This window comes from Parus major, chromosome 3 (assembly GCF_001522545.3).
Source record: "Parus major isolate Abel chromosome 3, Parus_major1.1, whole genome shotgun sequence".
In the NCBI taxonomy this organism is placed as follows: domain Eukaryota; kingdom Metazoa; phylum Chordata; class Aves; order Passeriformes; family Paridae; genus Parus; species Parus major.
Window position 1 is genome coordinate 64,222,530 of NC_031770.1, and position 22,080 is coordinate 64,244,609.

Genomic DNA, 22,080 nt, shown 5'->3' on the forward strand with positions numbered 1-22,080 from the left:
AAAGCTAGCAAACAGCCTGAGAGAAGAAAGTGCAAACGAACAATAGGACTCTGTCTCCAGCTGAATCCCTGCCCACCCTCGGATAGAGCAGCTCTCCTGTTTCAGGTGGAATTCTGCTGGCAATTATATAGAAACAACAAGAGATTCCACTTGTCTTTCACTTTATTTAGTTCAAATATATGTAGCTAAGAAGCCGTAAAGGTTTTTTTTCCTAGCTGATTTGTTAGGGTAGCATATAGGTAATTAAAAGACATTATTTATTATATGCTCAAATAATACATAATTCATTATATTTTGGAGTCAGGGATTTTTTTATTACTCTGGGTACGTCAAAAACTCCTGTTTTTGGAAATAAGGTGCTTTGAGTTTTAGTACTTAGTATTTATATTGTGGACATGAAAAATGTGATAGAAGTCAGAAAATATACACCATGTCCTGTCAGACAGCCATTTAAAATAAAAGTGATAGAATTATTTGAAACGTCCCTCTGCATTAAAATATCTATAAAAACAGAGAGGATCACTGATTCCCTTGCATGATGTGTCCTGGAATGCAAAATAGTGATATAAAAATTATTTCCTAAATATTTTGAGTCCCTTGAAGTAATATCAAGAGAAGTACTGAGAGTATTGTAAAAAAAACAAACATGTTCAGTTGTGCCATCTGGTGTCTAGAAGTGGCAGCTGTATTAGCGTCAAAGCCAGGCCTTGTGCAAGAAACTGGATTCCTGTATAGTAACATTTTTATCTTCAGCTGTATTTCTATAATGCTTTGCTGACTGAGAGGGTGAAGAGCTGTGAAGGAAGGTGCTTTTCTAGGTTTCACGGTCCAGTAATCAAAATGTGCCTCAGTGATGGAGTGAAATGTGTTGGAGAGACTAATTTTTTTTATCATTTAAATTTGATGTAATTGCATTTGATAGCAGAGCTATTTTACAGATATGAAGAAAAGATTTAAGTAAACATGAAAAGTTTACAGACTGAAAGGAAATTTTCCACAAGATTGTCAATCTCCAATGTTAAAATAGAACCAATACATGTTCAAATAGAACTAATGTTTCAATATAACCAAAATGTTACATTGAAAGATTATATACTCATGAGTTATACTCATTGATTATTACACTAAATCATAAAAACTTACTCATTTTGATTAGAAATTCAATTTTTCTGTGAAAATTTGTGGTGTTCAGGTCAAAGCAAAGAGAAAACTACAATTGGGAAAAGAGCCCAATCTGTCCTAATTCCACTCCTTCAAAAAAACTTCAAACCAGCCATCAATAAAACTTTTAAATTAGGCAATGTCCTCCTCGTCTGTCCTGGTGCAAGAAGCCTTCCTTACGTTTGTTATTTTCAATGCAGCAAAAGAAGAAGAACGATAAATCAACAAACAGGTTTGTGAGTGTGCCCAATCTAAGTGCTCTGGAATCTAGCGGAGTGGTGGGCAATGGACATCCAAACCGCCTGGACCCCAGTCCTAACTCACCCATCCACGATATTGAGTTCAACAGCAGCAAACCACTACCACAGCCAATGCCACCCAAAGAGCCCAAGACGTTTTTGAGGTGAGCACTGCCTCACCAATATTTTTTTTTTTTTTTGCTTAACTTTGGAAAATTTTGCATTCTTATTGAGCTGAATCCCACTTGCTTTATCAGCCTTTCAGAGGTACAAGTACTCTTACAGCATTTTTAATTTTTACATTATAATTATAACCTCTTTATAGTATTCCTTTTTATTGTAGACCTTGTTGAAATGTGAAGTATTCTCTCACTTTTTCCTAAGCCTTGAACTTTGAAAACCTTTATAAATACCTTAACAGAATTCATGTGCTTCCAATTGTTTACATATATGAACAATTGTTTTAGATGTTTGTGTTATTTACTGATATTCATTCAGAAATTAATACTAGCACGGAGGTTTTTTTATTTAGTATTATGTGATAAAGATTTTTACATAAGAAAATTCTTTTCCGTGCTAGGTGAATGTTTTGTGTTTCCTCTCCCCTCACCTATATGAAATTGTTCATAGGAGTAGCCCTACTACAGCAACAGGAAATGTACAGGCTTGGGTGCTTAATGCTGAGCTTCCAGTAATCAAAACCAGCATTAAAGTCTCAAGTAATTCTCTCACAAAATAATCTACTGAATTGAATAACTTAAAAATGGCATTTTAGAGGCAGAATTTTAATCTTTTATCTTGATATGCCCACATATTAAATGCACTGAAGTTCAGTACTTTGTATCTAGTAGATGCTGATCTCTTACCTCTAAGATGCCAACTTAAAGCAAAATGTAAAGCAACTGGTTCCACAGCTGGTTGTTTGCTCTCTCCTTTGTTTTAATGCAAAAGATCACATACCTAGCAACTGCTAATTATAAAGGGAAACAAATAATAGAATTTAAAATAGATAAGGGAAAACAGTGTTTTTCAAGAAAACCTTTTTTTTAAAAAAAAAAAAGTACTGTTGCTATGTTTTTTCCTGTGCATGTTATGTGCATGAATATGCTCAGGTATCTATAAACATGCATGTGCATGACCCCATGGACTGTGATGCTGGAGTTTTGACTCCAAATTGTTTTGTGCTCTGTACTATCCTATAGTAGAGATTACTTAATTATTTTAGTTATTTAATTACCAATTTTTATTGATAAAGGAACTTGTGTAATTAATTAAATTTAAATTATTCTTTCCTGCTCATTTTGTGAGAATGTTAAGTGTTCAAACAGGAGCCAAATGCTGCTTGCAGCACAGCAGTTTGTTTTTTCTAGTATCTTGGCATATTTTAGGTGTGTGCATGAACAAGTGCAAGTAATATTTGTGATGGGTATTAATTATTACAGAAGTGTGTATATCTGTTCAGTTGCCAGCCAGTCTTTGTGAGCACATGTCTATAAATATGATGTTCGCATCATATTTTTTTAAAATTACCACGGGAAAAGGATGCTAAAAGAGGACCTTCTACAGTCATGCTTTTCCAAGAAAACTCTTTTTATTCTTCCTGAAAACTACACCTATTTATGAGACTTAAAATTATGTTTTCCAAAATATTATTTGCCCACCCTATAATGTGGCTTCTGAACTGACTTGTGCTGCTGATGCTCTCCAATGGAGTGGATGATCACAGATTCTATAGGGAGACATTAAATCACCTCCTAAGGCACACTGATAATTATTCCATGGAAAAACAGACTGTGTTCCTTACTGAATATACTCTGTGGTTTGTTTTTCTTTCTCTTCTCCTAACAGTTGTACTTTTCACGTAGTTGTAGGATAATTGTTTTTTTTTCTTTTTGTGAATTTAGCCCTCCTCAGACTGATGCCTCACCAGTGGCTTCACCAGACCCACAACGCCAGGAGTGGTTTGCCCGATACTTTACATTCTGAGAGATGATTTGTTTTTGTGGCACAGCGTGATGTGGACTGTTTATAAGAGCATGACCTTAAGTAAACCCTCATGTGAACAAGCTTTTCTGTAATTTGTCAAACACTGTGAATGAGGAAGTATTTGTCTTTCTGATTTAAAACTGCACTGTATTTCATGTTATATTTGTTGGAATCACCTGACATGGTACTATACAATATGTGTAATTATAACTATTATTTTTATTTAAAATGGAAGAATCTTTAAACTTTGTAATTACTACATAATAAATTTTGGTAGAACAAACATAATGCTTTTCCCCTTTTTCCTATAAATGTGTTTTCTTTGATTTCAGGTAAGGCTTTTCCTCCCAAATAACATAATTGCATGGTTACTATAAATACAACTTGAATTGTAAAAGGAAAAATATATATCTCTCACTCTCTCCAATTTGGGTGGGATATGTCTAATGAATCCCACTTCAGTTGCTTTGTAGCAGTTTAAAAACCTTCTCTGGCTAACATTTGAAAGGAAGAATGCTAAATAAAACTAGTGTAGCTGCTGGCCTTCAGAGCAGCTGGATTCTGATACAAGATGAAAAAAGCCACAAACCAGGAGCTGTTCAATGGGGGAGAGGGGTTGACTCCTCACCTATTGCTTATGAGATTTCACCATCTAGTTATAATCAAAGATTTTATCATTGAATTTAAGCAGAAAATGTTCCCACAGGTTCTATATTTCTTTTATGAATATTAACAAAAACAAATGGTTGAAATATTTAGAAAACTGTTCTAGGTATCTCTGTGTAAATCAAGAATCTACATTTTGAGCATATAGTCTTGTGTTGGATAAAATTCACGTCTGAAATGAAAGAAAAAGAAGCCACAAACAAACAAAAACCAACTACACAACTTTTTCCCGTTAATGCATACTACAGATACAGATCTTTCATTAAAATTTAGTTACCTTCCCTTGTCTATATTAAATTTTTTTCTTCTTCTTAAAGTGATATATGAAACTGTTTTTCAGCTAGTGAGCATGATTCCCCAATCTATACCTTTTATGATGTCAGTGTTGCTCAAGAAATCTGTTGCAGCATAGAGAAAACCAGAGCTTATTGTCTTTTTTATATTTTTTCATTCAAAGATTACCACAAATTAACTCACACTGGTAGTCTCAGGGAGAATATTGTCTTTGTTTTATGAATGTATTTTTAAGCTGAATCTCTTATCTTTTAAAAGCAGGAAAAAATATGTTTGAGTTATTTGAATAAGGTTCTAGTTAGCATATACAAAGGTCTTGAACTTTAATATTTCATCTAAAGCCCTAACTGCATCCTTTTTTTGCTATATGCACAAAGGTAAATACCCAGATGAAGATACTTGCTAATTACAATGAGTTTTATATGTATTATATGTATAAATGAAAAATTTGTATGTTTTCATAGAAATAATATAAAAAACTTCTAAATGCACATTTAAAAACTTCTATCGTATAATTCACCTTGAAAACACCACTGAAAGCTGTATTCTGGTGATGCTGCCATGGATTTAAAATGTATACATCAGATTTTCTGTAGCTGGTGGACTCAACTGTAGGTATATGCAACTTTTTAATTTTAGAAGAAAGCCATATTGGGCAAAATGTCAGATTTCTTGGCTGTTACCCAAAATAAAATTCACTAGATCATTTTGTTACCATCTTCTGAAGTGAGTGTTGCGTATTTTTTCTTGCATGCTTTGCAAGGGATCAGCTGCCTTCTCCCATCGTCAACTTCATTTGTGCATTTTCACATATGGAATGAATAACTGAACAGGAATACAGAGATAATGATCCCTATTTACCTGTTCAGTGAAACGTGTGCCCATTGGTTTTTTACTCGTAGGCATCTGAATGTTAAGAAGCACTCAGTTACCATGTCTGCCACAGTCAGCAGCTGTACCACTGCCTTATTAGTCTCCTCAAAAACCAGACAAAAAAAAAGTTCCAAAACCAACCGAAAATAAAATACCCAAAAAACAACCAGAGGAAAAATTCTATTTTCTACCAAATGGCATTAAGAATTCTGTAAAATGTATTTTTAAAAGAAGTCAGTATCTGGCTTTTGGGACTAAGGAAATTGCATGATGACTATGCCGTTGTAATCCTGACCTTTGCACTATCTGGTATTCTGGAAAAAGCTAAAAGTGCACGGATTCATGAGCTCATAGGCAGCCTCAGCCTCTGCTGCCAGGGGACACGCTTCAGGGTATAGTCTGGAGCCCAAGTTTTACAGCCACATGAACATCTAACTGTATTCATGCCGCCTGGTCTGTCTTTCTTTAACCTGTGGGATCCGTGAGCCCTTCTCAGCTCTTGTGCAGCCTTGCTGGCAGTGTCCAAATTGCACACTGTAGCACCACTATTAATGGGCAGTTCTTGTACTCTCCTGGAACAAACCCAGATTGAGGGCACACATTCTGTAAAACCAGAAACCAGCAGCTTCAAGTCTTTGTCTTCATAACCACACAAGCCTATCAGGAGGGACCTGAAAGCAAAAAACAGTAAAAATATACGGTTTATGTAAGAAAGCCATTATTCCAAGTAGAGAGCAGAGCAGAAACCAGGCAAATGCTCCGAGCCCAGGACAAGAGAGCTTTTCAGGCTGATAACTGTCTCCATCCACTCATTTGAAACAATTACTTTTTCCTGTCCCATTTTGCACCACGATTTCAAAAGAGGCTATCTCAGATTTTCTAAATGGCCTAATATATTTTTTGATAACTTCATGTTGAGTGAACATTTCTTCATTACTTAGCTAAGCACGTAACAGTTACTAGTTACTATTCGATAATAGCAAGTTGATAAATAATTTGAGTTTTTTCTTGTAGGAACCACTACCTGATCATAGCCTTTACATACCGACATCTGCTACTTGCTCTGTAGTTGAAAAATCAGCTGTCCCAGTTGCAGGCAGCTGCACTGGTTTTCATACTGCTGCACTGGTTGTTTAGGCTACAAACGCAGTCTGAGGAAGCACACATGGACACCTCCAGGAATTCAGAGATGACAGCTCTGCCATACCAGAAGTCAGATAACTGTGCTAACATATGTGTAGCAATAACTGTGTCTCATCATTAGAAAACAGCAGCCTGGTTTCATACCTTGCAAAACCAGGACTATAAAATGATTAAGGCTGACACTGAAAGCATATGCCAGAGAAAGGGCTTGTTTCAAATTTTCATAGTGATCAATTTATATTTTAAGTGCAGATCTCAGCAGTGCCTTTGCAGCTGTATCTATTAAATTGGTTACAGCAGGACAATTTTATAAAACAAAATGCATTTTTCTTCTAGAGACATATCTAGGGGTTAAAGCACTTCCTCTTTATCATCCCCATGAAGCAGTCTTTTGCTGGAAATACTATTTCCATCAGGTGAGGATTTAGGTGACATCTACAAATACCCTGAAGTTTGTGTTTGCAAACAATGCAGGAGAGGTAACTGAAGTTCCATCCACTGATTCACCAGTTCTATGTGAATAGAAGGAGGATTTCTATGCAGGAATCCTCTTCCAACAATATGTGGAGTAGCAATTCAGAGAAATCTGATTTGTGATTTAAAACATCTGTGAAGTTCCACACAAACTTTTTCCCCAAACATTCCAAGACTGTTCCGTTCTTTGCTGGCCAAAGATTCTTCAGAAGAACTCATAGATAGTAAAAATTACATAGTCAAGCAGCTTTCTTATTCATTAACATCACATTTAAATAGGACTGGAAGGAAAAAACCCAGCATGCAAGACATTAAAATTAATTATTTTAGTTTTAATAAGGCACTAAAGTAGTTACTTTACATATTAAAGCCATACATCATAACTTGCTAATAAGGCATCTAAAGGATATTATTTTTGTTTGAAAAGCATCAATTTACCCCTCCACCAACTGTAAAATTTTGTATTAAAATACAAACTGTGTACATCTCTTTTGATACATTTTATTATAGAACTATTGGCATTATTGTAGTACACTTTTTGGTTCCAGTCATACATGGGCAGTGATTTTTGTTCTGATTGCCTGTCAAGAATTCATCATTAACACAGGCCAACAATGGGAGGTCCTGGGAGTGAGAAGCTCAGTGGAGAAAAGTTTTAGGATCGCTCAACACTTTGAAGCAACTTTTTGTGATGGGGACATTAAGCTGTGCCCTGTGATACTGGAAGAGTTTAATAAGTGTATGAAAAAGATTCAAATACCTTTTCAGAGGTAGCAAGTACACAAGTAAAACAGAAGACAATTGTTGGGACCCTCAGAAGGGCAATATGTTTCTACCTAACCTGTCACTCTCCCAGTCTCCCACCCCCACATACACACTTCTTTCTCTGTTTTTTTTTTTTTCTTTATTTTCCTCTTTGCCTCTTTTACTATTAAATAAAATATTTTTTTTTCACACCAACATTTAACCTTGTTTGGGTTTAGTCATGTTTTTGTGGGTATATTTTGAACTTTCAAAGTTCTTTCTGTTTTATATATAGTCTTAGTTTTCTTTGCTCTTCTGGGTTTAAACCAGGTTGTAACAGCCTGAAACATGAATTTGATACAGAATTAGCTAAAACCCAAAATATTGCAAATAATTGTAAAGCATGTCACTGGGTTGTTATACGCAGGGAAAAAAATACAGATAAGAAACTATTCAAAACACCATATTGCAAATTCTAGCAAAAGCGACAGCTTTGGAGCCTGCAGCAAACCCTATTTTTTGGTTACATTAAGAATAAAATCCCCAAACTTTGTTATGCCCTCATGAAGAAGGGGGAAGTGGCTGGTTTGTCGTGCAGCTGTCTGTAAAGAAGCCAAATTTAGACTTCCAGGTGTAACCCGCGGGGGTGGAGAGGGAATTTGTAGGAAGCAGCTTCAGCTACCCTTGCCCACAGCGCCCTTTCCCCCGCCTCGTAATCCTCCACTCTGTACAGGACCAGCGTCGGTCTCCACGGGGCGCAAAGAGCGGCACCCCTGCATGGAGAGCCCCCAGGGGCATCTTTTGTTCCCTGAGGCCGAGCAGCTGGAGTGTCCCCCGTGCTCACGGACCGCCCCATGCCAACTGTCGGGAGGGCCGGTTCTCCCGCGGGAAGCGCCCCAGCATCCCGCCAGGCCGCGGCATCCCGCCCGGCCGCGGCCGGCCGCTCTCCGCCGCCCCGCCCCGCTCAGGGCCCGCCGGGCCCGGGCGTGGAGCGGCGCGGAGGGGCGGGGACGGAGCCGCTCCTCCCGCCGGGTGAGGGAGCTGCGGCCACTGCTCGGCGCGGCGGGAACCGGCGGGAGCGGGGCGGCCCCGCCGCAGGTACCGAGCGGGAGCGGAGCGCTGCCCGCCTTGCCCGGAGGCTGGGTTGCTGGGAGCGCAGCACAGCCCTCGCTGCCCGGCGCTGAGGCGGGACGGGACGCGCTTGGGGCAGCGCCCGCCTGGCCGCCTTCAAAACTTGCCGTGCTGGAGGCGGCAGCAGGAGGGCCGATCAAAGCGCTACGGCAGCAGCCTGCCCTCATCGCCTGCACACGAGGGAAGGGAGAGCCGCCCGGGCTCGCTTCTCCCACTACCGGGGAGGAGCGCCCCTCCCGCTCCCCGCCCAGCCCGGCGGGAGGGCGGCACCGGCCGGCGGGGGCGGGGCGGGCCGGGTTGGCGGGAGCCGTCACTGAGGGCGGGGGGCTCGGCCCGGCCCCGGTGCCTGGCGCAGTCCCGGTGCCGGGCGGCGGCGGGGCCGTGACGAGGGTTCCCTGCCCGAGCTCAGCAGCCCCGCCCCTCCCCGCCTGGATCCGCCGTGGGCTTTTCCCAGGGAACACAAAGTTTCCCGCCCGGCGTGCGGCCGCCCCGGGAAGCGCCGCTGTGTGACCGCCTGCCCGCGGCTTGTCCCCGCGCAGGGACACCATGGTGCTGAGCGCGGAGCAGGTGAGCCTCATCGGGCAGGTGTTCGAGTCCTACGTGCTGGAGCACCACAGGGACGAAATCCTGGGCATCCTGAGGGAGGCGGACGACCAGGCGCACTACCCCGTCGTCGTCGACGCCTTGACGCTCTTTGAGACCAACATGGAGATCGGGGAGTACTTCAACGCCTTCCCCAGCGAGGTGCTGCCGGTTTTCGACAGCGCGCTGCGCCGGGCTGCGCTGGCAGCGCTGCAGGACAGCGCGGACCCGGCACAGCTCAGCCTCAAGCAGAACCTCCACGCCAGGGTCTCGGGTGAGTGGCGGGGCGGGGGCTGCAGCCTGCTGCACCTCCCAGGCTGGACTGCCAACAGCTCTTGACACTTCAGGGAAGCTGCCAAAATTTCCTTGTTCTGTAACAAACTATTGGGGTGCCATGGAATGAACAAGTTCGATTCTTGCCCTTTCGGTGTTTGGAGTAGTAGGGAATCCTTAGTGTATCCTTAGTGTTTATAAAGCAGGAAGGGACATGTGCAAACACGTGGATGTGTGTAGACCAGCTCACGAAAGAAAAGCTGTGGCCATCCCCACTGGCTTGCACGCCGCGGTTGCTGTCTTTCACTGGGTTAGGGCTTACACTAAAGCCTTTCCAGGGCAAAGACTCCTCAAAGCAGCAGCTGGTCTTACATTATTTCTTTTAGAAAGAAGGTGTAGAGAGAAGAAAAAGAAGGAAAAAAAAAAAAAAAAAGTTTTAGGAGAAGATAGATGATAGAAGATAGTTCCTAAGTTTTACTGCGGGTTGACTTCCCTATGGTGCCAGTTGGCTCCCAGTCCTTATGGGCCCAGACGTCTCCAGAAAAGGCAAAGTCTAAATTTTGAATTGTCTTGTAACAATTTCACCCAAAATTGAATTTTGAATTGAATTCAAACTGTTGAATTTTATGATTCATAAAATTCGTATGATTTTTATGTTATAAAATTACTTGTCGTAAAATTGGAATGAACTGTTGGAAGACGTGATCATTAATGTAGGATTCAGTAATTTTTCCACTGCAAGATGATATATCGTTATTCCTTATTACTGGGATTTTTTTTTTGTAGCTTTGAGGTAATTTACCAAATTTATACAAAATCATAAAAATTTGTTTGGTAAATGTGGAGTGCAGGTTCTGTGGTTGAAAGGTCTTTTTTGCCTGTTGTGGGAAACGGAGTCAGCGGTGGCACCGTCCCTTCTGGTCATTTCTGGTCATAACAATTTGGAGCAATAGTCTGCAAAGCCAAGAGCTGTCAGCCTCTATTTCCCTCCCCTGCCCTGTTGTGGAGTGGCTTATGATCATTCAGTTGTTTGGCAGCTTTAATTTGGATAAACCACAGTTGTTAAATAGGCCTGTGTTTCATTCCTGTGAGTTTCCATGAAAATGTTGAAATGACAATGCATACATCAGATATATGTTAATCCTGTGGTATTCAGGTGCTGAGAAACTTGTGCACTGAGTACAAGTGTACAAGTTGTACTGAGCTGCTGAGTATGTGAGGTAAAAGGATGGCCTCTGTGCTGTACTGAAATTTGACCTCAGGCAACTTCCTGTACTTATGATTGCAGGAATGAGGTAGAACTTTCCTCCTGTGTTCTGAGATGCATTTACATCGTTCAGGGCTTCAGTATGAAAAAAAGACTCCAAGTATGATTATTTGAAAAGCTGCCAGTAAGTATTAGAAGGAGTACAGAAGGGAGAGATGATCTCTGCGTGAGCAGTGGTGTCTTTAAGGCATTTCTTTTCTTCTTACCAGCCTCTTGCTGGAGCTGATCATTCCTCCCACAGTGATGTTTTGTCTAAATATTCCCTTATCATCCTCCAGCAAAATTAGCACCCTTGATCAAATAGTTTTAGTAACTGATAAAAGCAAGCCTGACTAATCATTGGTAGAAGAATTCAGTCAGCAGACTCACAGATAATTCCATCCCTAAGGTGGAGAGAAATTGGTGAAGAACAGGGGGGGTTATCCTTGAGAGATCCAGCAGGAATAAAATAACATCTGTCCATAGAATTTGGTTAATGTTCTGTACCACCAAAAGGCTCACTGCAGAGGAAACAAGAAATAACCTAAATTTTCTATAGCCCTTTTTCCACCCAAACTTTCCCATGATACTGTTACCATTTAAGTGGATGCTGAATTCTGATTACCTTCAGGATTCTCATCTTAGAGTGCTACTTTCCATTCCCATGTCAGATAAGGAGGGAATGAGAAGGTGGTGCACTATTCTTGGTGGGAGTAGCAGGCAACTACCAGGAGTGTGGGTGATGGATCTGGGTATCAGGCTTGGAATTGAGGAAAAGTGATTTTTCAACACCTTTTACCAATATGGATAGGGCATCTAGGGGTTCAAAAAAGGGTTGAAGGAGTGGATAAGCAGTAATTAATAATGGATGATCACCCTAACTTCAGTGAAGAAAGTAAAAGATAAAGTTCTTTATCTGAATTTCAGCATTGTAGGAATTTGATTGTATAGCTTCTGTTTTTTGCTACAAATCCATGAAATGATTTTTCCTTACTTAGAATTAGTCTGAGCACCACTGTGTCTGTTACTGAAGGCCAAGCTGCTTCTGATATTTAGATATAATAGCTTTTTTGTGACAAATACAGTAAAGTTGATTCAAAGAGGCACATACTCAGTTAAAGGGTTTGTCAAGCAGTCTATTATTATTGGAATTAAGGCTCTTTTTGTCACATTTAGACTCTTGTCTCTTCAAAATTCACAGAGATGAACATCATGTATCCTGACAATAGTGCTGCAGCTCTCTCTAGTGTAAGATGTGAAGCATTTTGAAAAGCTTTTTCAGGGGCAGCAATACTGAGCTAAGAAAAAAAAGGCCAAAACAGGTGGAGAAACAAAGGGGTTTTTTTTCCCCAGAACTGAGTAGAAATGCAAATTTGTGGCAGAATGAAAATTTCAACAGGCTCGGTAGAACATTTAAATAGCTTTATTAGAGTCAAACAGAAAAAAACTGTTTGCTGTTTTACAAAATACTTCCTTTTGCTGATTATTTAATTCTACTTTTTCTACTTTATTTTCTTGCCTTTTAAAATTACTTTAATAGTTAAAAATATTTTCTTTGAACAAAAGCAGAAGGTCAAGTGTTGCTTAAAAGCATCAAACTGGAATGAATGTTTCTGCATGTCTGAAGTAAGGAATTTGGGTTTTGAAACACTGAAATAAATATGACATTTTTGTTTTTTGTATTTTTTTTTAGCAGCCAAAGCCACTGAGAAGATTTGACCTAAACACACAAATAGTTTTGGTCCCCTTAGAAAAATTATTTCCTAGCAGATTTTTTACATCTCTGTTTCCTTGCTCTATTTGGGAAGTAAAGCCAAGAAATTCAGTTAAGTTTATAATTATTAGTGTCTTGTAGTTCATTACTAATTTCTGAATAGGCAATATTTAGCTCAGGTGATCATTTCAAGACCATTTATTTTTATAAAGACTTTGTAAGTTGTTGAGATTAATCTTCCTGAGGATTTCAGCCACTCTGGTGCCAAGTGATGGGTGAACACTGGAGTGGGATCAGCACATGACTGAACTGGCTGCTGGGGTGAAATTAAAGGAGAGCAAGTGGGAAGTGTCCTGTCACTGTGCATTTGAATGTACAATTGAATTTGCTTTGGCTGTGTTCATAAGCCCTTTACATTCTTTTTGTGCTAACTTCCTTGTGCTAGAGGTTTACTGGTATGCAGCGTGGATTTAAGGTCAAATGCTCTCCAACTATGAGTTTGCTTAGACTTGAGAATTCACACAAGATTAGGAGCTACACCTGTTTAGCTGCAGGAATAATGTTGAACCACAATTAAGTAGCATAACTAAAAATTTCATTCAGATAAACCAGTTGTAGAATAAATGGCATCTGCAAAAAGAACATCTGAATTAATACAGGTATGAGAACATCAGGATCTGTTTCCATGAATGGAAACTGTTCATGACTATTCACCCTCTGGCAAGAGTGGGAGAGTAAAATGGCAACATTTTCAGCTACTGCTCAGTGTCTGATGATTTTCACCATCTGAAGACAATGAATCAGATTTATGGTACAACAGATGAATAATTGAATCATGTTTATGAAACAGTAATAACAATGGCTACTGTTCATATGTGTGGCATGTTTTCTAGTCTTTCTGTTTAACTGCATTTTAAGTCCTTGTTTGATCAGCATAGCCTTATGCTGCATGTGTTTTTGTCTAACAGGTTTGCCTGTTTGCCCAGAGCTGACTCGAGAGCACATTCCTAAATCCAAGGATGTGGGACACTTTTTGTCTGTTACTGGGACTGTCATACGTACCAGTTCAGTGAAGGTTTTGGAGTTTGAGCGGAGTTACATCTGCAACAAGTGCAAGCACGTGTTTGTTGTCAAGGCTGACTTTGAGCAGTGCTATGCATTCTGTCGTCCAGCAGCCTGTCTCAATGAAGAGGGCTGCAACTCAACCAAGTTCATGTGTCTCTCTGGAACAACCTCCTCTCCTACCTGCTGCAGGGACTATCAAGAAATCAAAATTCAGGAACAGGTAAGGAAAAAAAAATACACATAGACAAAAGGGGAAGGTATTAAAATATAGATGTCTACTGTTGTTTAAAACAAATGCCTGAGAAGACTGAAAGAAGCCAGTTAACCCACTGGTGAGAGATTTCCTGTCAAAGAGTTAAACATTAAGCCAACATGTAGACCACACTTCTGTTACTGGGTAATTCCACTTGATATTGTATGAAACACCAATGCTCAGCGAATAGATGAAATTTTCATAGATGAAATTCCATTCTATGTTGAATCCCTGTAACACCAATTGTGCATTGTTTCTTTAAGCACTGCTGTGCATGATGCTGATGTTCATCACTAGTTCTGAGCACTAAAACTAGCCCAATGTTGGCCAGGGCCAGCTATAGCTGTGCAGTGTGGTCAATACATGGTGTCTGCAAATGTACTTACCTTCAGCCAATATTGAACCCAACAATTATTGCATATGTGATCCTCACAGAACCTGCATACAGAATTTGTGTTTGTTTTCTGATGGTAGCCCTGGGTGGAAGTACAGACAAGGTAGAGGAGAAACGTATGAAGTTAGAAATTAAGGTCTTGAAAGTTCAGAATACGAAAAAAAGTAAGGGAATAAAACTTTCTGGGAAATAAGTGCCATATTGCATGAACATATAATGATTGTTTCTGACATATGGGAAATATCTATAACATATATTTTGTTATACTGTGTGACACAGATCTCGCTGGTAGGAAGGATTTTCAGCAACATGGGTTCATTAAAAACAATAAAGTTAAACTAGGAGTGAATTTCCCTTGTGTTTCCTACTGAGCTCTGCAAATAACTGCATGTGTTGTCAGTACTGACCATGATGTGAGCTGCCTGTGGCCATTTAGATAATACACAAGGGTGAATTAACCTTCCTAGGTACCAGAGAGAGAATACATTTAGAATTCTAGCATGTATGACCTGTGCTGCAGAATGAAATGGTACTTCTGACTGTTTTCTTGTGCAGTGGATACTCTCAAAACTATTGCAAGCTCTAAGTGTAAATGGAAAGACTCGTGGTAGGAAATTAACTGTGACGAGATTGCGCAGACTTTGCCCTGGAGAAAATAAAAAGAATTACAGGAATTACTGGCACATTTGTCAGTATATGTTTGGGCTTTCTTGTTTTTTATTTAATCCTTGACACCTAGGTGTAAACTTAATCTCAAACTGTCAAGTCATGGTTAAATACCAGATACAGAGAATATTCTCTCAGTATCTACTTCAGTGAAGGGTTATCTAACCCATGTACATCCTCAGTACCCAAAGTCAACTTTACCAATCAAAGAAGTATCTAGTAATAACTCAAATAATAATTAAAAAAAATTAAAATCTGGTCTTTTAAATGACCTCTTTCAGTGAAATTTCTTTAGCAGGATATTGAAATCACACAAGCTCTCCCAGCACTGAGCACCTTCTTCTAATTTAATACCCAATCCCATTTCCATTAATATCAGCATTAAACTTTCATTGTTAAATTTAGGGCAGCATTGGCATCCTTACTGTAAGTTTTGTGATAAAAAGCAGGAACTGACCTCAGTTACAGGAAAGGGCCGTAGATCACAGCATCTGTAAATTAAAGGCTTTTGAGAGGTGCAATTTTTGAGAAGTGCTTTTTGTCCCCATCACCTAGGTTCAGAGGCTGTCTGTTGGAAGCATTCCTCGTTGCATGGTGGTTGTTCTGGAAGACGATCTGGTGGACAGTTGCAAGTCTGGTGAGGATACAGCATACATTACCTATGTTTGTACCCACAAGCACTTTTAGTTTTCCATTTGGGATGAATCTCTTTCAAGTGGCTGTCAGTGTTGGGGGCTCCTCAAACGAGGTGTGTTCATCAGTCACGTTGCTGTTTCAGGCTGAAGGTTAGCGTGGCAGCTGATGATCATTCTAGAAAATGTCATGCACCCTCAGGTTACATCCTGAATGTTTGACAGATCAGTTTCAATAAGTAATGTGTTGTGACATACGAAAATACATTAAATCTTATTAGTGTAGAACAAGTGTAAAACCTGCCCAGGAGATTGGGTCACACAGCATGAGATGCCCCTCCATAGTTTTGGAGAGCCAGGAAACCTGACCTCCTATTTAAGGAGTACTGCAGGCGGGGAAAACTACTTGGCATTCAAAGCAGAAACCAATTGGCAGGAGGACGAATGAAGAGTAGACTAAAAAGTCTCAGATAGGTACATTTCCTCAAGAAATTAATTTGTGGTTGTACTTTTTCAGAATAATACTCTACTCAGAATGTTAGCAAGTGATTATGGGGTTCATCACAAAGGTTTCCAGATGCCAAATAAGTTTTGACTAGGTTTTTTTTTGTATAATCAATCTAATTGAAAGAGCTTCTACAGTGTACCGGGAATTCTTCTCTCCTAAAAGAAGAGATATAACTTTAAGACTTTACCTCCCTTAAACAGAGGTGGAAAAACATAACAACTTCCTACCACAGACTTAAGCAGTTTACCTTATTTATGTTTTAGACTTCCAGTTACTGCAGGAAGTTTTGTTTTTCATTGTTATATTTTTTTTTAACCTTATTAACTGTAACACAGGATCTAGATTACATTATTGTGCATTATTGTGCATTACAGCTAGCTGAAGTGTCTGCGTGTCTCAAGTCAGATGTTATTTTTCTAATTTTTTGCTGTTACCTCTAGGAGATGACATCACAGTGTATGGAGTGGTAATGCAGAGGTGGAAACCTTTCCATGAGGGTGCACGCTGTGACTTGGAGCTTGTTTTAAAAGCCAACTATGTTAAAGTCAACAATGAGCAGCTAGCAGGGGTTGTAATTGATGAAGAAGTTCGCAAGGAATTTGAAGACTTCTGGGAAAGGCATAGGAATGATCCCTTAGCAGGTTAGTAGTTGAAAGCTTTTAAGTAAGGCACTTGATTGGATAGAGATGAAATTAGGAGTGAAAATACAGTGGCTGAACACATTTTCCCCCCATTATCCTATCTCTTCACCCATTCATCAAGAATATATTTTTTCCAGTACAAGAATGTGAAATTCTTACTTTAATACTACTGGGGGTGGAAGGAAGTACCAAACCTACTGCATTGATCTTCATTCTTTGAACTTTCTATTGAAGTCTTTCTTGGAACATTTATTAACAAGAAATAAGAAACGATGTAAGTATCAGAGGGGAAAAAAAAAAAGATAAGTGTTTTACAATCAAGAAAGAAGAAGCATACTTCTTGGAAGAAATAGTGTGGACCAGATCTGCCTTTAGTCAGCACAGCTGTTCCCTCTGGGGCGAGAGCTGACACACTGTCTCTGCATCCCAAATTAAGCTCTGAATCTTTACCATAGGAATCAGCACATCCTATCTTTCACACAATTCTTGTATGCCTAGGCCCTTGAGTTAGGTGCAGGGGAGCCTCTCAATTCACACTGGCTTCCAGAAGAGTCAGTGTTCAGTATGGTGGGTTCTAAACTTATCATGGTCCACAGTCAACCACCTTGGAATTACCAGAAGTTCTGTCTGGAAGGAACTCTGTCCCTCTCCATAATCTGAATGCCTTCTCCTCAACTCTTGCAGGAGCTCAATGGACTCTTTAGGGTCTTCATCACTGAACTTTATTAGGCTGACATTCTGTCTCGTAAAATCCTGGAAAAGTCTTAGTCTCTCTTCTTTAAAGACAAAAAGGAGGAAAAGCAGGTGGGAACCTCTCTTAGATGAGCCCACTCATAGTAAGAAAGTGTAGATCCTGTCAGTGTCAAAGATTCTTCAGAACTGCATTTCCTGGCAAGCAGTTTAATTACTAGCTACCTGCTGTTTGGAATGATAACATTTGTTCCTTCTGCTGTTTGGAATGAGAGTATTTCTTATCACTCTCGTTAGAACTGTTCAGAAAGTAACTCTGGATCTTCTTTGAAAGTCCCTTTTAATCTTTCACTCTCAGGACAATTTTTGGAAGCCTGCAGGGAGCAGCGTGATTTTATGTAATATTATCCAGTCTGAATAAATAAATACAAAGTGGCTACAAGAAAGTTGAGGTGGAAATTAGAGGGACCCTGACTGCCCAAGATGTCTGTTTCAGGCTGCTTATCTGAATTTGAGTTGAAATTGAGGGCAGAGATCAAATCTGACTAAGGAGTCTGAGGCCACAGAATGTGTGTGTACCTGTACTGCTTTTCAAGAGATAATGACAGCTACTACTGCATTTTTTGTCAGTTGTGTAATAATGTTAAGTCCTAACTGGAGTTAAATCTTGTACTGTGCATGGTTGAACAACATTCTTAAAATTTCAATTTTGTATGGACAAAGATGTGTTAATTCCTTCAGAAGACCTCCAAATGAAACACGTATACCTTAAGCCATCCATCAGGTGCCTATATTTTGCCAGTACCATGTACGTGCATCTAAATTGAAAACACAAAGTTAAGCTTTCAAAATGGGTCACTCTCTTTTATTCCCTAGCAATGGAAGTAGCACATGGCATATAACCTGAAACTCCTTATGTGCTGGTAGTGTCAGACTCTCAAAGGACAGAATTAATCCTGTTACATATCTTCCACACCATCAGCATTTTCAGAGCAGATTGAAATATTCTGCTGCTGGAAAGAGACTATAGTAGGGAGGAAGAGAGTGACCTCTGACACAGAAGGATCAAAGGAGAAGAAAGGTAATGAGAAAATGAGCACACTATGTGTGCACAGTTTTAAGGCAAAATAAGAGAAGTTTTCTTAGTTTTCCTAAATGTACTACACACCAGTTTTCAAGGGGATATTTTGGAATCTGTAAAATTCTAGGTTTCACAGCTTCTACACTTGTAAATGTGGAACAAAAGAATTTGCATGATGGCATTTAATTAGTGCCTTTTATCTTGCTATCCACACCAAACATTCCTTATATTGCAATAGAATTGGCTTTGCTGCTTGTGATTGTGACTTACCTAACTTCTCTATAGTGAAGGAAGTTTGGATCAAACAATTGCTCTGGGTCCTATTCAAAGAAAAAAAAAATCAAGATCTCCTTCCTACCCTACTCTTCTTGCCCAAATTATTTGTCAGTGTACATGTGAGTCCATGGGAAACTAAGTTTTAACTCCGCTGAGTGCCATTTTTGCTCCTGTTTTAGGGAGGAATGAAATTTTGGCTAGCTTATGTCCTCAAGTTTTTGGATTGTACCTGGTGAAGCTAGCTGTAGCCATGGTGCTTGCTGGTGGTGTGCAGAGGACTGATGCTACTGGAACTCGAACCAGAGGTTTGTGTTGTTTCTAACAGTACCACATCCTTTGTAACAATCTTTCCCATCCCTGTGCTCACCTACATCCCACTGCCCCACCCTTCCAAAATCAAACCAGTAAGAACTTGGAAGCATAATCATCCCATTTTCTTGAGTGAGAGTAAGTTTTAATCAATTGTGACTATTCTTCCAAAATCTCAGACAAGTTAAAGTGGGTGTCTAGACTTCCTCTTTTTATTTTAATTTTTCCCAAATAAAACCCAATAGAAGCAGACTTTCAGCTTTCCATTAGGTAGAATATTAAAGGCAGCTGTTTTATCTAAAACATCTCACTTTTTATTGTATAAGTGACATTTTGAAATTATTTCTAGTAGAATATTCCCAGCAGTATTTGGCATCAAAGGATGGAATCTTAATGTTTCCTTAATGCAGATCACTATAGTACATTAAAAGGAAAAATGAAAGGATTCATTTTACTTCCTAATGCCAGACTTTTCCATCTGTGATTGTCAGCACATCTCACTTAGTCTTGTAACTACAAGTTACCTGCCTGCTGATTCTCCTTCTGTTGTTATTACATGGCAAATATGCCATGTGCCAGGTGGTACACAGGTCATAATCTATGAAGGTCATAATAATTTTGAAAAGTATGTCTCTGTATACAAATACAATATATTCTAAATGCTCCAACAGCTGAATAAAATTATAGACTTCATATTTGAATTGAGGTTGTATTTTGTAGAAAATGTTGAAAAAAATTTAGAGCACTTCACTGAGATCGTAGCAGCCAAATTATTTACCTCGGTAATTTCATTGTTACGAAATTACAAAGTTGGGTAGCTGTTGGCAAAAAATTAATTGAGCAAAACAACATGCTGATTTTATTAGTCCATTTTGCAATAATTTAAATAACCAAATAGTTGAATGGTAACTAAAACCTGGTATCCTTCTGTTTCATGGTCAAGAATGAGCTGAGTCTGAGAAATGAGCATTCTAAAATGTAAGAAGTTATATTACAGGCAGCGTGTCAAAACCTGCTAATACTTCATAAATACTTCATTGTAAATATTTGTGTCTAGATGACTTTATTAAACAATGTATTTATCACACCAACTAAAGAGTGGAGAAATAGATATTTTAATGTGTATATATAGTGCTAAATTTTAGGTGAATATGACAAGCATTATTTAACCTGAGCGTTTTGTGTTGATGTTGGTCTGTATATGAATTGTACTCCTACATCACTGTTTTTCCCCAAGGTGAATCACATCTTCTGTTGGTTGGAGATCCAGGTACAGGGAAATCTCAGTTCCTCAAGTATGCAGTTAAGATTATGCCACGCTCTGTGCTTACAGCAGGAATTGGATCTACAAGTGCAGGTATGTGCTTCTTCAGCTGTAAGGTTATCTCTTCACCTCAGTATGTTTATATTGAAGCCTTCTGCATATGTGAACATACGTGCTCAAGTTGTTATGAGCACAGTTGAAGTAGACACCTGCTGTGGAGGCATATGAGGACTGATCTGACTCTCTGCGGTCCTGTCCCTTTGTATCCACGAAGGACAGTGATGAGCTTCTAGCAGGGAACCTCACAAGCCTCATCCAGAGGCACCTCTCAGTGCTTTGCTAGTGGAGAGTGATCTGGACCTGTATTTTTAGCATTTTCCAGCTATGGAAAATATGACATCTTTCCAGAGCTCATGCTGTGTGATGAGCTAGCATCATTTGGTTTCTCCTGAACAGATAATCTCCTTTTCTGTTCTGTGTTCTGTCTGGGTTCCAGTTTGATTTCTGTTTGCTTTCTGGAAATTCACTCCTGTGTTAAGGAATTATTTCTTACACATGAAGATGGTTTTAAGATGGTTTCAGAGAGCAAGTGGGTTTTTTTGTCTTTTTTTCTTTTTTTCTCTTTCTTCCTTTTGTTAAATTTAGGTATGTCTCAGCTGGCTCTGCTCTCAGGCATCTTTGCAAACTCTTCTGGGGACAATGTACAGGGTCAGATTACCTCTTCCAATAACTTTATTTATTTAACAAATGAATATGCTACATGTATGTTCAAAATGACAAAATAATTAAGGTCAAATCCCAGTGTCTCAGCTAGCATGTGTAACTTGAATATTTCTTAGAGAGTGTTGCTTATCATTTTATGTCTGGGAAACAGCATTATTTGTACATGGGAGAACCAAAGGATAAATCTTCCCCAATTCCACAGCTATGTATGTACTGAATCTTCCATATTCGTGGAAGTGGAACATACACTCCTGTGTGCAGGGAACTTGTTATGAAAAACATATGCACCTGGCTTTCCATTCAAACTGTTAACAAATAGGTCTGAAGAGAAGCCAGAGAGAAAATTTTGTTTAATATAATCTTTTCTCCACTTTTTGTTCTGTGAACAAAAATTGAGAAGTCTGATAATTTCAGATTTGGTAGGGCACTTGCAGTGACCTGGAGTGAAATTTTGCCATGTATTTCAATGTGACTTTGCCCATTTTTGTAAACAGTGATTTCCTGTGCCAGTTGCTCTCAGTCTCTGATGTTGCTGTTGCCTTCTTCACCATGCCTCTCTCCCATGCTTCACCTTCCATATGATCTGATTTCCAGTTCCGCCATGATGGCTAGGTTCAAAGACATTTCCTTGAAAACAAATATTGCAGTTTATAGGTTTACTGTGGTGTATGTGCACTAATGATGTGTGGAGATGAACTTTCATCTCATGAAAGGTTTGTCTTGCACCTTTAGATCATCTATATTTCACTTAAATATTCCTTACTTTTAAAAAAAACCCTTCTCTCTCAGTCCCTTTTTCTAAATTCTGACAGCAGCATCAAATTTCTACTTTAGAGTTGTTCAGGACTGTTATGTTCTGAAGAAACCTGAGTGCCTACCAAGGAATCTTATTAACCCTAGTTTAATTTCAGGGAACCTTTCCATGGCTAGAACTGCTGGACGAAAGTATTAATTTCTAGACCAGGAGTTTGGATGCTGTTTGAATTACTATTTTCTTTGCCTTTCCCATGCAAGGAGTGTCTTAGGAATCTCTTGTAGCTAGCTGTACCTAA

General features: G+C 39.4%; 2 protein-coding genes across 8 annotated transcripts in view; both read left to right on the forward strand.

Moving 5' to 3' along the window:
- Positions 1-5,072, forward strand: part of FAM184A (family with sequence similarity 184 member A) — a 73,193-nt gene extending 68,121 nt beyond the window's left edge. For 6 of the 7 annotated variants that reach the window (XM_015622764.2, XM_015622766.2, XM_015622767.2 and 3 more), the window contains 2 exons: positions 1,362-1,564; positions 3,305-5,072. In XM_015622764.2, the coding sequence (XP_015478250.1) occupies positions 1,362-1,564; positions 3,305-3,386 (285 nt within the window). In that variant the 3' untranslated portion in view covers positions 3,387-5,072. The remainder of the gene's footprint in view (positions 1-1,361; positions 1,565-3,304) is intronic. The other variant, XM_015622769.3, reaches the window with a different exon arrangement.
- A 4,048-nt stretch (positions 5,073-9,120) lies between these two features.
- The window catches only part of MCM9 (minichromosome maintenance 9 homologous recombination repair factor), a 48,691-nt gene continuing 35,731 nt past the window's right edge, over positions 9,121-22,080 (forward strand). Inside the window, exons 1-6 of the mRNA XM_015622341.3 lie at positions 9,121-9,567; positions 13,495-13,811; positions 15,460-15,541; positions 16,485-16,685; positions 18,912-19,037; positions 20,279-20,398. Coding sequence (XP_015477827.1) covers positions 9,258-9,567; positions 13,495-13,811; positions 15,460-15,541; positions 16,485-16,685; positions 18,912-19,037; positions 20,279-20,398 — 1,156 coding nt within the window. The 5' untranslated portion in view covers positions 9,121-9,257. The remainder of the gene's footprint in view (positions 9,568-13,494; positions 13,812-15,459; positions 15,542-16,484; positions 16,686-18,911; positions 19,038-20,278; positions 20,399-22,080) is intronic.